The sequence below is a fragment of the Mchenga conophoros genome, linkage group LG10 (assembly GCF_057382185.1).
Source record: "Mchenga conophoros isolate Kocher_MC1m ecotype Shallow Benthic linkage group LG10, M_conophoros_male_GT1.1, whole genome shotgun sequence".
Classification (NCBI taxonomy): Eukaryota; Metazoa; Chordata; class Actinopteri; order Cichliformes; family Cichlidae; genus Mchenga; species Mchenga conophoros.
In genome coordinates this window covers 9773179-9790477 of record NC_140535.1, presented here as the reverse complement: position 1 = coordinate 9790477, position 17299 = coordinate 9773179, and the positions used below count along the sequence as shown (strand labels likewise).

General features: G+C 40.5%; 1 protein-coding gene across 10 annotated transcripts in view; it reads left to right on the top strand.

The window, feature by feature from the left end:
• msi2b (musashi RNA-binding protein 2b) overlaps positions 1-17299 on the top strand; it is a 283431-nt gene that overhangs the window by 86363 nt on the left and 179769 nt on the right. For all 10 annotated transcript variants that reach the window (XM_085288479.1, XM_085288477.1, XM_085288473.1 and 7 more), the window contains exon 6: positions 647-739. In XM_085288479.1, the coding sequence (XP_085144605.1) occupies positions 647-739 (93 nt within the window). The remainder of the gene's footprint in view (positions 1-646; positions 740-17299) is intronic.

Below are 17299 nucleotides of genomic sequence, written 5' to 3'. Positions count from 1 at the left end.
AATTTTTAATTGGTGCAGCCTTGTGTGCGTGGAAAAAAAAAAAAAGATTTTACACTCATGCTGATGTTGAATTGTTGCCGTGATTCCCTCTTAAATTGTCTTCCTAAATTTAGCATGTAGTCGGCAGCAGATGTTTGTGCCCTTTTTGATACTGTGGGTAATAATCCTTAATATTCTCGCTGTTTGAAGCTAAATGAGGCTTTAATGCACTCTGATTCCATCTCCTAGCTCTCATTAATTGTTTTTCTTTTTTTTTTTTTTGGAAAGTCCATAAATTATTTATTTATTTATTTTTGGTAAGATAAACAAACTTTTAAGGATGAAATGGATGAAATTTTTAATTCTCTCACAATCTGATTTGATTTGCGCGTCCGTCCGAAAAGCAATTGTGCAGAAAAGGCGCATGACTAAAATATTTTTGTTTTTCCTTCTAAAAGCTCAAGTGTTTGTGATCTTACTGGTGCTACTTTTTTTAATCGTTGTGTGAATGCATGTATTCCTGTTTAGCATCACACTGTCTTTGCTCTGTTACATCCTCCAACCCAGGTGCTGCTCACTTACTGTGTATGAAGTCTCATTAAAGGTGTTGCACAAAGCATTTGAAGCTTTGTCACTAATCATCTCCTGTCGCCCTTTTTCCTTCCAGATGGTCACAAGAACAAAGAAAATATTTGTGGGTGGCTTGTCAGCCAATACAGTAGTGGAAGACGTGAAGCAGTATTTTGAACAGTTTGGGAAGGTAAGACTTGTTTTTTCTTATCATCGCGCGTGGTGTTGTCACAATAGCCCGCACTTTAACGCTTCTCAATTCCCATTAAATGTTGGATTAACTCCGGTGTAACTTTGACCTCTTGACCAGCATCTCAGTCTTTATAGCTATCTCAAACGTTGAGCCTTAAGAGGAATCAGCAGGGCAGGTTTTTCCCTTTATCTTTACAGTTGAACAAATGAATATGTGTTTCGACAGGCAAACATCTGAAGATATAGTAGCTTCACGCAGTGCACCATGGCTGGTCAGCAACATGTATTTTACGTACAGAGCAAACAAGCAGTGACAACCAGCTGCCATGACCAAACCACCCTACAAAGAGGGAAAAAAACCTCCGAACAAAAACAAATAATGTTTTCTTTTTATCTGTGATAGCATAACATAAGAATCCAATACAACTCAGGATTGGAAATAAAGTTTCAACGGGCTATTGTGACGGCATTGGCACAGCCTTGTATTTAGCTGTCTGTTTCTTTATGCTGCTGCTTCGTGCTGTTCTCACACGCAAATCCCCCCACCCATGAGTGAGGCATATATGCACACCAATCTATACAAGGACGTATATATAGCGCTCTCACATGCTGACTCTAAAAGATGTGCGCGCGTGCGCACACACACACACACACACACACACACACACACACACACACACACACACACACACACACACACACACACAAACAGTCTTTGATACAGTGGCAGCATTTCACAGATAATTTCCCCACACTGAGCAGAGATCCATTTCCCTCATGTCATAATCCACATCAGTCAAGGTCACCTTCAGCTGATACAGTCCCTGTAACATCAGCACTTGACCTTGAGTTTAAACAATTTTAGTGAGGATGGATTTTTCATGGGCACATAATGTACCGCGGTACTGACGGAGACAAAAGAGGCCTTAGAAATTAATAGAAACTGCATTTTTTTTCTTGTTCAGAGACAATATGCAACCAGCTCTCCCCTATGAAGCCCACTGTTAGTTTCTTGACTGACAGTGAGCAAGGTGAAGGACTTTGTTTTGCTCCCTTTTTTTCAGTTGGAAGTGGCATCGAAGACCTCACCGTGGCCTGGCCTGCCATTCCAAATAAAGATGGCTTATTTGCACAATAGAACGCAGCAAGCAAATATTCAGCACGACTTTGCAATCAATGGATGTGAGAAAGGGCTCGAAATGATTTTCGACTTGATTGAATGACATAATTGACTTGATTATACAAAGTTTTTTCCCTCCTTGAGGAATCCTCAAATGCTTAGGAGGAAACAAACAAATCAGACTGATTGAGCGAGATCTTGTGCATGTTTCTGTGTGTGCTTTTATAGCCTACTTGTGCATGCTTGGATGTGTTAGCAGTACTGCTCTTGCCATGCGTGAGTGTGTCAGCGATTAAGTGTATTTATGTGGGTGCGTGATTAGGGCTGCGTGTGCGTATACGTGTGCACGTACATATGTGTGCGTACGAGCGCGTTTGAGTGCCTTCGGCACAAAAAAAAAAGAGCATCAGAGGTTGATACTTGGGGCTATGGCAGACAAGATACAGAGCAAAAAAAAGAAAGTGGTTCTCTCTGTTTTGTGTGTGTCCTTTCTTTCAGCCTTACACACCCCAGGATTTATTAAATAACCTGCCTGTCAGTGCAACCTACCATTATCGCCACATACACACCACTCTAAAGACTTATCCACAGAAGGAAAAACCAATTAATTCAGTTTCCCCTTCATAGAATCTTGGTGGCAGTATGTGTGTCAGTCTGTCAGTCAGCCATCAGTCCGTCTTTCTGTCTGTCAGCCTATGTGCATGTCAAGGGGGACATTAGCCAGCATGGTGGCAGGGCAGCTAGTCATTTATATTTCTGGGAAGTCTGTTTTGAAACACTTATCAATCATCAGAGAACTTCAGCTTAAGGCACCAGCGAATGTTCTTTCTCACTGGGAACAGGCCATTTCACTGATATTATTTAGCAACTCCTCTGTCTATATATATATATATATATATATATATATATATATATATATATATATATATATATATATATATATATATATATGCTATGTCGCCAATTAGCAGGATGTGGTCTGCAGAGAAGGCGGTGGTTGGGAGGCAGTGAAGGAGAAACAGCTGGTGTGGCCACAATTGGGTCACAGGTTTTGTCTGTAACCTCCACACCTCCTCTCCCTCCCACCTCAGTCCCTCCCTTCTGTCTCCATTCTGTCACGGTGGAGATGTGGCATTTGTTATGGGCAGAGGCTGACAGCTCTCATGCACATCAGTCTCACTGCCACTCTCCCAGCCGTCACTATTAGGAAAGTGCCTGAGCCTGGCACAACTTCAGAGGAGCTGCTCCACAGCCAGAGACACTTTTTTGTCACCTACAGTACATGCTGGAGGTGTGCATTTGAAGTGATTGTGACAGTCATTTGAATGGAACTGAAGTGTGGTTGTGTTTGACTGATTCTAATGCATCTCAGATGGATCCCATTACCTGCCTAATAGTAGCCACATCCTGCCTTCCATTTTTTTTCTTTTTTCCCAGGCTGCACAATGCACTTTACCCCTGCAAGCCAGATGAGACAATCTTATCAGTACTGCCTGGCCTCCCTTTATATTCAAGGACTCTTAACTGGAGGCTGCTGCTGCTATTTCTGTCTTGCAATAAAGTCAAATTAATCATTGTGCTGTTTGTGCACTATGTGCTACTGTGCAGACTTTAAGAAAAGACTGTTAGCCTTTACATATAGCACTTTGGGTCATTTCCCCTCATATTTAGACCTTTCTTGTTGACATTTTTCCCATTTTTTTAATCTCATATTGCTAGGTTTGCAATATGCACAGTCACTTGTAAGCATTCTTAATTCATTTAACTCGTCAAAGCTGCCTTTGCTTTTGTCTGTAGTTTGCACAACAACAACAACCCTCTGCAGACTGCTTTTGTTTCTGCCCTGCACAGTGGTGTCACAGCGACCAAGGTTTGAGCTATTTCCCACCAAATGCTGTGTAGATGGATCTATCATTAATAAGATTACTGCAAGAAGTTAATTTGATGATTGGAAATTCATTAAAGCCTTAGTCCTAATCACTGTACTGCACCACCTGTCAAGCTAACATTCTCCACTGCGATTTAGACCGCATGAGCAACATCTCGGTCTCTACACTAGCTTTAATGTGAGCCCTCAAAGAAGCCAGCAGATCAGGTTTGCCTGTTTTCTGCCAGCAAGATCGACAAGATAAATAAATGTGTTGTGACCATGCAGTTGATAGGCAGTAGCTTCACAAAGCCCATCGTGTGGCATGCTCAGACACCATATATTTAGTTAAGTACTTAACTAAAAGAAATGTGCGTGCATAAATTGGTAACGTTTTCCTTTAAACTATATCTGTTGGGTTGCTGTCTAGATTCAAAAGAACTGAAATAATAAAGTTTTCATATTTCAAAATTTTGTTTTGGACTTAAGCAAGTATGTCATTATCATTTTCCAAACTCTAATAGTACGCCGATGTCACCAAAATGTCGCTGACGTAGGCACTTGATTAAAGATGAGAGTACGTTTGTTGACACCTCAGAAATTTGCATGCGGTGTGCAACCCGAGGCCTGCCCTGGCCTCAGACGAGCTCTCCCTGCAGTTAAAGTCCTAGTTAGCTGTGTTGGCTAATGCTTCCTCATTGGTTTATTGTAATCGGCTTTGAGTGCGTCTCATAGTGCCTTTATTTGGCTGAGCTGAAACAACTACAGCTCACTGACTCAGTTCCTGCAGACCTGAAGCTGACGGTCAGTTTCATCAGAACTACTTGCTTCCATGTCACTGGGCTGCCACAATCATCCCTTTATGTTTAGGCGGTCCTAGGTCTCTTGCTCCACTGGTCTAGAGCCAGATCCTGGAGGTGGAGCTCAGTGGCAGCAAGAGAAGGAGGCGCTTAACCAATTCAGTGCCACTGGGCTCAGGAGCAATAAAGGTAGACACATAGTTTATCACTGAGTTATAAAATACAGCAGTGGTCTTACAGTGGAAAAAAAAGAAGAAACAAATAGCAGATGAGAGATGTGACTGCTAGAGTGATGGCTTGTGTTGGAGGACACTGGAAGGATGAGTGAACTGATGGAAAGATCACTGTCAGAGCGCCTTCTCCCAGCCGAGAGCCGCTATGTGCTGTTTCACCCTTGGCTAGGGAACTAGCTGCATACTTCTCTTATACTTTCACTGAAAGGAAGCAGATAAGAGGCAGAATTAAAATGCAGGCATCGGAAAAAGATTCCTTGGTTAGTGCATGAAATTTGTTCTGTGGCTCTGGTAATCTAATACCACGGCTGACATTTTGCGTGCCCTTAGATTTTGTAAATGGCAAAAAAATAACTCTGTGACCGCCTGTAAAGACCGTATGAATTAATTTTGCATACCTGCCCAGGGTCCTTAAAGACATTCAAGGTTTTCAGGTATTCAGAGAAAAAAGCAGCCCTGATGACAATGATCATTATAGAATATAGAGTACTGTGGCATGCCGTTCTCGCAGAGCCCATTTCAATCAGTGCTCAGAGATTGCAAATCACAAATAATAATTGATCTCATCACTCCTGTCTTATCTGTTTGATTTTAGATTAAATTTAACCTACGATGGCACTTAGGCTCTTTCAACAACCCATCCACTAAGCTTAAAATAGAAACCGTTAGCATGCGCATTAATTGCACTTTGGGCTTGTTCACATGTTCAACATGTTCATTGGCTGAAATGGCAGACATGGATGATCATTGCAGAAAAGTACACTTCATGCGAGGGAAAGGAACCTAATCAAAAGGCCACAGTTCTTCATTCCACTTCCTCGGCTGGTGCAGGTGCACATTTGCATGCCATTTACATGGTAGCTCACAGTGACCACCACTACTCCATCGTCTCGGTGTCCATCATCTGCTGACATTCTGTGATTGTTTCCTCTCTGCAGTGACTCCCCCAATCAGCCGAGGATATAGTCTGGTTCCAGTGATTATAAGGAGTGATCAGAGCAGCAATGATGGAGCTTGTGCCTTGCAATGGAGATTTAGCCAGAAGCTTCAATCTCATTGCAGTCACTTGTAGTTAGTGACTGAGACTAGCAATGAGAAGGGCAGTGCAATATAAATGAATTGGCTATGAATGTGGATATGGCCGCGGTACTGCAGGGACACACGGGGGGAAGGGGCCCGTAAGACAAACTATTTCATATCCCCCTCGACCTTTATTTGCCCAGTGGCCCAGCAACATTTTCAATAGAGTAGCTTTTAAATGGCCGTAAAAAAATTGAGATCTATTGCAGGTCTGAGAGCGTTTCTTGAGTGTATGTCTTTGTGTAAGAGAGTGAACGTGTGTATGTGTTAATGCATATGTCTTTACTGCAGATTGCTGCAGACCTTTAACAGAGGATTAAATAGAATTCAGAGCACTAAGTAATAGCACAATATCAAGTGGTCTTTAACAACTAGATGCTGTGCAGTATAGGCGGCTCACGAAAAAGAGCTGTGGATCAAGGGAGATTGACACCTTTCTGTAGGTCTGTAGCCTCATCTCCCAGCTGTCCCTCCTGAAATGGCTTCCCCGGGGATAAGCCGGGATTGGCTTGATTGTGTTATCGGCGACTGATCGGGTCATTGAATGATGGAATTTTGAGCCCCTGTTCTGCTTAAAGAATGAAATGTTTAAAAAAAGATTGACTGTGATTGGATCAGATCCAGCACCTGCTCAAAGGGGGTCAATCAGGTGAAGGCAGGAGGCAGCAATCTCTCTTGTGACATGAGTAGACCGGGGAATTATTGTGTGTGTTTAGGTGGAGTGTTGATGGTGGTGGTGGATAGATGGTTGGAAGGAGGCAGAGATGCCATTCACCAGAGGAAGCGGTTTTAAAAATGTCATCAGAGGAAGTGTCATGAGTAATTTGCAGCGGTCTCACCATCAGACTGGTGTGGAGGTGGACACCTCGGCTTTGCAAACTGTGGTCTAGTCCTCAGGGAATCTTATGTGGGAGAGCACTTCTGAGACTCAAAATGAGCTTTATTTCCCAGATGCCTATGAAATATGCTTCGGTATATGCTATGTGTGTGTTCTATAGATATATAGGTAGATGGATAGACAGGGTTTAAATCCCTTTAAAAAAAAAAAAAAGGTTTGCCCTCGTCTGACATTTTTTATAGAGCATGACTCAGCAACACCTGCGAAACAAGCTGTTGACACAGTACAGCTCAAATGATGACAATGCACATTTCTTACCAACATATAAAGTGATACTCAGAGCTGTACAGATCATTTGTGCTGTCCTCTGCATGGATTTATCCCAAATGAGCCACTGCCTAAACAGCCAGTCATATTTTACAAGTATATGACAAACAGAATAAAACAGCCATCAGTAGCCAAACAGTAGTAAAAGAACAAAAGCTTCAAAATCATGTTGAATAATATTTCTGTGATATACTTTGAAAATTAAGACGAGACAAAAGTGTGGAAAGAATACTGCATTGCGGTGAGAGTTGGCTGTAACTTCCTTTCCACAACACTGACAGTATATATGTCTTTCATATAGTATGTGAATTCAGTATAAGTGTTGACTTCAAGTGGCCCTTTGCTTTTCCTTCTTTAGCCACCTACTGCTGTGTGTGACCAGGTCCACAGGCAGCTCCAGCTCATGTTATGAGTGCCTCCTACACACTGCCTTCTTGAAATCACCAGATAAATGTTCTTACATGAAAATGTACACAATGTGCTGTGGTTTGATGTGAAGGGCTAAGTAAGTCTCAAAGGTTTCACTTATCTAAAACACTTACAGCTCATTCCTGCATGTGTATGTGTGTCTGAGTATCCCCAGTTCTTCTAAAAGTGTTAGATTATGTAGACTTAAGGAGAAATGTGAACCATTAAATAAAGTTATTAGAAATTGCTTGTTAGGTTTCATTTTGAAGCTACATTGGTAGTGACAAGACTGATTGGAAAAATATTTAGTTGAAGCAGAGTAAGTAGGCCAAACAAAAGAGGGTAATTGCAATGAAAACTGTAGTTTCAGCAAAAGATCTAATTGCAGAAGTTGTCATTTTCTTTCTAATATGCTTTCTCTTATGCAGCTCTTCTCTGATTCTGTTGTATTCTTTGTTCTCATATATTTTTGAGAGTTTGTTCATTTTCTGTAGTGAATATGTTTTGTTAAAAAGTGACAGTGTTAACATGTTGTTAGCATAACCATTATTGCCTCATGTTTCTACACAAGTGGTCGGTGTATCACAAAAGGCACTAAGACTTATGCTCTGAGATATGTGAATATATCTCACAGTTCTGTGCTAGTTTACCAATGTTTTTAACACACTACGGTGAATAAGCAAATCAGTGTGGCAAGGCATTCATTAGTTGTCAGACTGTTAATCTGTTAATAACCATCATTCGTGTTGAGGAAGGATTTTGAACATGTGTATCAGGCATATAAACAAAATTTCAAAATGTGTGAGTTTATACTGTAAAGCTAACAAGCTGGACATGTTATGCTCTAACACAGAAATGTCAAACTCGAAATTTTACGTGGTCACATACGGCCCTTGAGTGAGCTGAACCAGTGAAATTACCTTTTCTGTCAGAGTAAATCATTTTAACTACACATTTAAACTCTTATACATTTTAATATAAGAAAAACAAGTGCAATTTCAACAATAAATTTCAGTTTTGTTCTTTTTTGGTTTACGTAATAAAGAAATGCCAGTGTAGTTAATAAAAGAGGTCTGCCAGACTCATTCGGTTTCAATTGTAAGAAATAAAAATAAAATGATAGAAAGATTTCTGTTAGCTCAGTGCCAGACGTGACAGAAATGCAAAGTGGAAGGTGAAAAATGGGACCTCTTTCTCATTTCATTGTTCATGTTTTAGTGTATTTTCAATTCAGTTTTATTTATACAGCACCAAATCACAACAACAGTCGCCTCAAGGCACTTATACTGTAAGGTAGACCCTACAATAATACATACAGAGAAAAACCCAACAATCATATGACTCCCTATGAGCAAGCACTTTGGCAACAGCGGGAAGGAAAAACTCCCTTTTAACAGGAAGAAACCTCCGGCAGAACCAGACTCAGAGAGGGGCGGGGCCATCTGCTGCGACCGGTTGGAGTGAGAGAAGGAAGACAGGAGTATGAATGGCAATGGGGGAGGTCTTTATGAGTAGTGAAAAGCTGTAACCCTTATAAAAATACAGTTAGACATTCATAATTTATCCTATCCATTACATTTTACAAAGCCATCCAGTGGGCTAGATTGGAGTCTTTGGCGGCACAATCCTGGCCCCTGGGCCTTATGTTTTGCACCCCTGCTCTAACCTATCTGTGAATCATTGTGAAACATTGAAAAAAAGGTGATGAAAGAGTGACATACAGATGTTTTCCCCCCAAATAAATATACAACTTAAAGCAAGTCATGTGAGGACCAACAAGGGGACCTATTCAGAAGAATTTCAGTAAGAAACAGGGGAGGATAGACAATTCAGGGACACAAACTATTTCAAAAGATATATACTGTACTTTACTGTTAAATGTACTCCTATAATGGTGGATGCTCATATTAAGCGGGGAAAAAAATCTCATAAAAATTCAGCTTCAGACAATTATTATTCTACACAGTCAAAGGCAAAGAGGCACTAGTAGAGTTAAAGAAAAAAAATACAGGGCTCGGAAAGAGCATAACAGGTCCCCTTTAGAATTTATCTATATGCATAAACTCATTGTAAGTTAAACTGTAACTACTGAAAAATCTATAAATTGTGTGTGATGCATTTTAAGAACATTTAATTTGTTCATAGCAGCAGCACACTTGATGTGAAATGACTCATCTACTACATGTTACACTAAAAAAGACGCACACACATTCAAGCATTGCAAAGAAATTCACTCAGATATAAATGGACCCCTGATTATGTGCCTGACATTGTTGGTTTGAGTTACAGCAAGTCAACTCGTCCAAGTATATGTTTGAATAGTTAGAGCTAACGAATGGCTAGAAAAAGCTAGAGAGATTAACAGTGGCTAAAACGTTGATGCCTAGGATTAAATGTCATAAATTTAAACATTTAATTTATTTTACTTTATGTTTTAGTCTGTATCAGATTATAGGGTCACATAATTCGTGTCAGTAATACATGCAATGTCCTTTTAGAATTGAAATTGAGCTACTGCTGTAAAACCTGCATGAAATGGATTTTAGATATGAAATTTCTAAGCAAGCAGAAGAATTTGATACAGTTTGCAATTTCTTAGTGTTTTGAATCAGGCGGAACACACTTTTAAAATAACAAATATCAAGATTTGTCTGCCACACTGGATAGCAGTACGTTAGGCAGGAGTTTTCTTTCCTGCTCTAATTATCAGCTGTTTAAACAGCCACCAGCATGTCTTGAATGGGCAACGTACAGGTAAAGTAATAGCTAGCTTGCTGTTTATTTCTAAAGCCTTTTTGTGATGATTGAAGTCAGTATATATCCCCCTCTGACATTAACAAAAGCTCATTCTTTCTTGAGGCAACTGTGAAAGTCAGCAACGTCCACCATCGCTTTCATGGATCTACCTGGTGCTTGGGGAAAGTGATTAAACAAAGATTTGACAGTCACTTGTCTGCTGCTTTTAAGGTGAACTAAAATCTCCTTGAAGAAATCATTCAGCATTTTGGGAAACACACTCATCTGCTTTCTAGTGGGGAGCTAGATAAGAAAATTGATGTCTCTCCATTCAATATAAGGCTCCAGCCACAAGCTTAGATTAGATTAGCAGGAAGACTATAAACAGGGGGGAAACAGCTAGCCTGACTCTGTCCAGTGGTGTCAAAATTGGGATCAGTGGTCTTCAGAATGTGGATAAAAGTCCTCATCTGAAATGCCAAAGACCCTAAACTGGAGCTAACTTTTAGTCTTTTGCATCTTTACCAAGGAACTCACCTACAGTATGCATGGTAAACACCGCTAGCCAGAAAAGAAAATCACCATGAAATAACAAGAATCTTGGTCCTATATTTCTTTCGACTCTGAATCCCCCACAAGAGAGATGCACATGAAAATAAGAAATTTACAGAGCAGTGGATTTTTCTTTCTGTCACACCTTGTACCAGCAGATCAGTTTTAATCAGTGGTAGATGGTGGAGCTGTTAAGCCAGTTTTGTGTAAATAACCACTGTATGTATTTCTGTGATACTGAGAGATGGGGAAAGACACAGATAATGATGGAGATTAAGATAAGGTACATCATGTCACAAACGGTTAAAAGCATCTTTCTTGTTTTGCATTTTCCATTTAAAAAAAGTATAGATGACATACAAGAAGCTGGCAGAATATAAAATCATGCAGAACTTGTAAAGATGAGTGCAAAGGTAAATGTAATATATTGTCAGTAGCACTTGTCAGTGATTCTCGGTGGTGCATTTAGGTGATCAGTAATTACTTGAGACATTTTTCTAGTTGTTAAAAAGCACTTAGTTTGGGTTATGGGGTCACGGTAAGGTTGGACTAACAGTGACGCATGTTGTAGTTTTGTTTTATTTTTAGGCGGATTTCTAAGGCAGCCTTTTCATAAATGCTGGTAGCACCACACAAGTGTCCAGGTCTATGTGTCTACATGGCAGTCATTATGCTTTCATCCATTTTCCTTGGCTCTGCTGACCTCTATGTTTGATTTACTGTTATTTCTACACCTTTTTGTGTTTGTGTCTGTGTGTTTCCTAAACAGTGTGCTTACCCCCTTAGAAATGAATAATGTATTGAGCAAGCGGACGTGTATACGATGCTCGAGAGTGACAGATCCCTATCTTAGCTGCCATGCTATGAATAATCTTTAGCTTATTTTCTGAAGTGGTATCTCAGGGTTCTGGTCGAATTGTCTAAAAGCTAAATAAGTCTGCTTGATTGAACTAATGGCATAGAGCCAAGATCTGGCACCGAGTCTTGTCTTTCAGCTTAATCTTTTGGTCACGGACACATTGACCACCCTCGCTCCCCCCCCCCACACACACAGACTCACACAGACTCACACACACACACACACACACACACACACACACACACACACACACACACACACACTAAAGCCTCTTCCAAGTCACTTCCAGATCAGGAAACTTTGAACCCAATATGTGGCCCATAAGTCCTGTCCACAGGTAATTAGGTTTGATGGTTAGTTGAGCAGAAGCATAGATTTTATCCTTCTCTCCGTCTTGCCTCCTGGAGGGTTGCCTCAACTTGTTTTTGATAAGCCTACTGCCAGCCCAGCATCAGTCTCTTCCAGCTGAACACACATTGTAAAAGCCACCAAGGAGCAGTCATCCCTTTTTAAAGATGAGTTACCCACTAAAATAAAATTATGTAGACAGAGAAAGGTGTGTGTCACAACACGACTGAATATACAGCCCCATTTCCGCTGGAATCGCTAACTGCTTTGCATATGTGATTCTGTTCAGTTAAATCACAGCTCCCCCCCCCCCCCCCCCCCCTCCCTCCCTCCCTCCAGAATTTTGGGCGAAGCAAACTGTGTTGGATGTTTTCATGATACACGGGAATATGTTAATGCTCCTTCCCACTGACGCACAGACCAACTGGTGTGAATATTGTCCCAGCAGAAATTGTATTTCATTAAATTCAGTGAATTGGTTTGACCAAATTAGTGTCACTTAACATTTTTATGGGTTTGTGTGCAGACCTCTTTTTAGTTCCTTTTTTAAATATTTAGTGGTACCAGAGAGGACAACATTTCCTAAAGAAATAAAAAAAAAAAAAAAGTTTAATTTAAAAGGAACTCTTAGCATGCAAACTCTGTCATAGTATGAGTGGGTGGGTAGAAGAGGCAGAATTACATGTGAAACAGCTTTTATTTGATTTGATTAGAACTTCATGTGAATGTGATATGAGGGGAAGACTAAAAGGACAGGCGTTATTGTGCTCAAGTGTCGAGTTGATTGCATTAAATCATCTGCCAGCAAGTCATCCAGCTGCCAACTCACTGCATTGAATAGGAGGATAATTGTGTATAAAAATTTTTTGCTTTCATTGACAAAAATAGCCTTGGGCTATCAAAAAACTAGAGCTGCTCTGACATTATAGCTGTTTCTAAATAAAATTCTCCAGCACCGATGTTTGGTTGTCACATAGTGATATACAATTTTGCCATGTTTCAAACTGTACAAGTTACCGAGAAATATACATCAGGCTTTCAGTGTCCTTCATGTTGATTGGTTTGTTTTTGACTTTCTGAGCAGAGCAAACCAGGAAAACAGAAGGTGTCCCCTTCAAGTTGGCACACACTTCAAGTATTTTGATATTTTAATTCATTCAAATTAAGTGTGTTGTTTCTAGACAAATCAGACTCGGGAAGCAATTGACATTTTGCCATCAGCTTGTGCCGTGCTTGCTTTAGACTGTTTAAAGCAGAGCTGATATGTGGGTAGAAGTGACATGCTCAAACTATTGTACATCTTAATAGGAAAATGAAATTGCACATGAAAAAGCACAAAGCAAGCTCATTAGAAAAGACACAACTTTTGAGTTAATTTATTTCTTGAAATAAAAGTTGGCCATCTGGTTTGCAAAGTGACTGTGTTAGTCTTGATATGCATTGGACTGGATGTGCTTTTATCCCATTTATTTACCAATGTGGAATTGCTATGTTGGTCCACAAACATATTAATTTCCACATAAAAGCTTTAAACCCGTGGGAGTCAGGCTCGTTGCTAACAAATAATGACAGATACTCCTTTATTCTTTGGGGAGAAACATGCTTCTTTTTTTACAGCCTTTGTTCACTCAATGTATGTGATCTTTAGTTTGTTCCTTTCAGGTCTCGTCAGTAAATTTTTTGATTACAGTGTATTTTCTGTTGTGCTATGGTGGTTCCAATAAACACTGAATCACTGTGCTATCACCAAAACCACATCGCTTCTTTATGTTGTTGTCTGATCTGTTTTGTCTTATACGTGTGTGTGTGTGTGTGTGTGTGTGTGTGTGTACGGACATTTTTGCTGTGAGACTCACTGGTATGCATAGACTGCATATAACAGATAGATGTATCCACTCTGATGTTGAGAGGTTATCTATTGAAAACTGGAGTTAAGCTAGCACAAGCTTGGTTAGCAGTGTGCATCCACAGACTATATGCGGGTATCAATCAGATGTAGATCACTGCTGATTTATACTTAGCAATATAAATCAGCAGGGTGATCGTGGCTCAAAGAGTTGGCAGTTCGTCTTGTATTTGGAAGGTTGCCGGTTCGAGTCACGGCTCCGACAGTCTCGGTCGTTGTGTCCTTGGGCAAGACGCTCCACCCGTTGCCTACTGGTGGTGGTCAGAGGGCCCAGTGGCGCCAGTGTCCGGCAGTCTTGCCTCTGTCAGTGTGTCCCAGCCCCAGGGCACCTGTGGCTACAATGTAGCTTGCCATCACCAGTGTGTGAATGTGTGCATGACTGAATGTAGTGTAAAGCGCTTTGGGGTCCATAGGGACTAAGTAAAGCGCTATACAAATACAGGCCATTTACCAAATATTTCTCTAAGCCAATCTGAATGATGTACTTCTTGAACTTCACAGCAAGCTATATTATTATCAGATAACTCCCTTTTGAAATAACCCAGACCAACAACACAGAAACATTTTAGAGTTCTAGTAAGATGAAGTCACACCCTCATGATGTGTAAGTTTAAACCCTAATACGGTTTATGTGGGTGAGTTACAAAAATAAATGACCTTTCTACAGTGGTCACGAAGGGGAATTTAGCGATAGAGACCAACATCTTACTTAACATGTGTCTTATATAATTTAAGCAATGTTTGCAAAATGAACATCCAGTTTCTTTGGGTTTATTTTTTGCCTCTATGGTAATTAGCACCTTTGTTATCTTTGTGACTTTTTTCTTCCATCTTTGGCAATTTTCTTTCTTCTTTTTGGCAATCATTTCTCTAAAAAGAATGTCGATAAGCACATGATGCGCTTCGGAAAGTGAATGGCATTTACACAGCATGGAAGTTGTCTCATGTCGCAACAGATTTGAATTAGCAATGTGGCACATACATCAGAATTATGTCTGTATATTGGTTAAATGTGGAGAAAAGACATTTGTATTGCAATAGCGTTTCTCTTTTAATTGGAAATCATTTAACTAAATTGCCACATTGCCATCTGGTTTGAGGATAAAACAGATACAAAAAAGATGCAATCGTCCATTTACATAAAGGAGATGAAGTTGTCAGTATAAATGGAGTTTCAGATTGTGACACGTCACAGACGTGGTTCACGTCTTCCAGCGAGTTAAGGCTGATTTGGTTACCCATGTCAGACAAAAGCTCTCACACAAAGTAGTTGATTTAGATCTGATTGCTAACAATCATGTTCATTATTAATATCTTCAAATGCCCTGTGTTCTCATTCTCATTTAGCCTTTTTTTACTGCTAGTTTGTATTTGTAATACTGTGTCAGTATCTGCATTTATTCCTACCTTCATCATCACTGACACACTCCTCTACTTTTCCTCTCTTGTCTGGCTGGTTGCCCAGGCATTGGCAGCTTGCACATGTGGCCAAAGTGTAAATCAGATTCAGACTTTCCATTCAAGTGCCCTGCTCGAGGGACTAGACTGGCCTTTATTCTGACCTTGTGGACCTTTTTATAGGCTCAGAAACGAGCAGCAGAAACGAGATAGCGCCACAGTTCACAGAGAAATGAACAGCGTGTGTCTCTTCCCTTTTATTAAGATATGACCTTATGGCATTTTGGAAATTTTGTGTTTTTTGAGTGTAGCATGCTCTGTAAATGATCCAAATTTAAATATCCTCATGGAAATAAAGAGTGCTGTGAGTAGATTTTGATTTTCTCTCCGGTGTGATTAGGGTTTCTTGTAAGCGACACTCTCCTTTCGGAGCAGAGCTCACTCTTTTCAGGGGTAGCTTTGTTTTTTGGTCTTAGTGTCCCCACAGCTGATGCTCTGAAGAGACTTTGACAGGGCTCAAGCTGTTCAGTCCCCCACTCCCTCCTTCTTTCTCTGTCCTCCCCCTATCTCTCCCCTCCATCACACCTGATTGCATTTGACAAATGCCCCTATTGGCTCCATATCATCAGGTGCAGTGGAGGCAGTGTAAGACTATATTACTCTGTCCATATACCACATCTGTTCTCCATTTTGCATGGCTGACACACTTGCGACTGAAAGGTTCGAATGGGGCCAAGGCTGTGTCACTGGAAAAGGGTTGATGGTTCCATTGGCAAATGGAAGTCTTAGTGAATCTGTTGGACACGGCATCCACCATCACGGCTAATCTGTTGTGTAGAATGTGATGTGCCTTATCTGGTGCTGAAAATGTGGCGTTGTATGCATCACAGAACAGAGCAAGGCAGCTCCGTGCAAATACTGTTCGAAAATAACGTTTTGTCTTTGTGTCTGTAGATGTATGTGCGGTATGTTTTGGATTAAAAGCATAACTTGAAATTCTTAAACATTACTGCTGTTATTAGTGTTGTTATTTTTATTGATAATGCATTTCCATGGTTTTATATTATCTGTATAGACTGCAATCTAGGGCTGCCACAAACGATTATTTTAATAGTCGACTAGTCAGCGATTATTTTTGCGATTAGTCAACTAATCAGATGTAATCTGGTGTAAATTCTCGACCATCTCACACTTCTGTTTAATCAGTTTTCTGTTTGACGTTTATTCAGCTGTGTGAAAACAAAGGAGGAACCCACCCGGGGGATTAATAAAGTTTTATTTTATCGAATCTAATCTAATAACTTTAATCTCAGCCAAACTGATTTACTCACGAACAAATAAAACACTAAAAAAAAAGCCAAATAATAAAATTTTTAGGTTATCTAAGTGATTTATATGTTACATTTAACCTGAGTAGCGAAAGACCGCGGTGATCTGAAAATGATGTGCCGGGAGTTTGCCGTTCTCGGCGGCTCTAGTGACCCTCGAGCTCCCGGCTTGCTATCGAGCTGGTGACTAACAGACATCTCCGAAAATGTCGGAGTACGTCGGTGCACTTTTGCAAATATCTGATATCTTGATAAACCGAGCAGATATTTGAAATTTACACAGCTACATTCTCGCCTGGAAATATGTTAAAAGTGTATTTTGTGACCCAGAAAGAGAAATAAGTGTAATATTAAAACTGAGTAGCTGCCACCATTGTTGGAAACGGGAATTGGCTGAGCCACGCTATGAATCCTGGGATAGGTTGGGCCACGAAGGTTTTACACCAGACCCATCCTTCAAATCTGGGGAAAAAGAGAACGCAGTTGAAGGAGTCTTTGAATTTGGACAGCCTTCGTCGCATCACTGTAACGTAATTGGCCTATAAATGCGGCCTCTGAAGGATGCGGCCCTTGAATTTGGACATAGCTACGATACCAGAGGGTGCTTCTTCTTCTTCGGGGTTTAACGGCAGCTGGCATCCTCGTAGATGCATTGCTGCCATCTTCTGTTTCAGTCCGTTATTACACTCTTAAAACCTACTTATGCCTGCGTCTTTCAGGATCGTCAAACGACGCATCGACTATTAAATTAGCCTTCA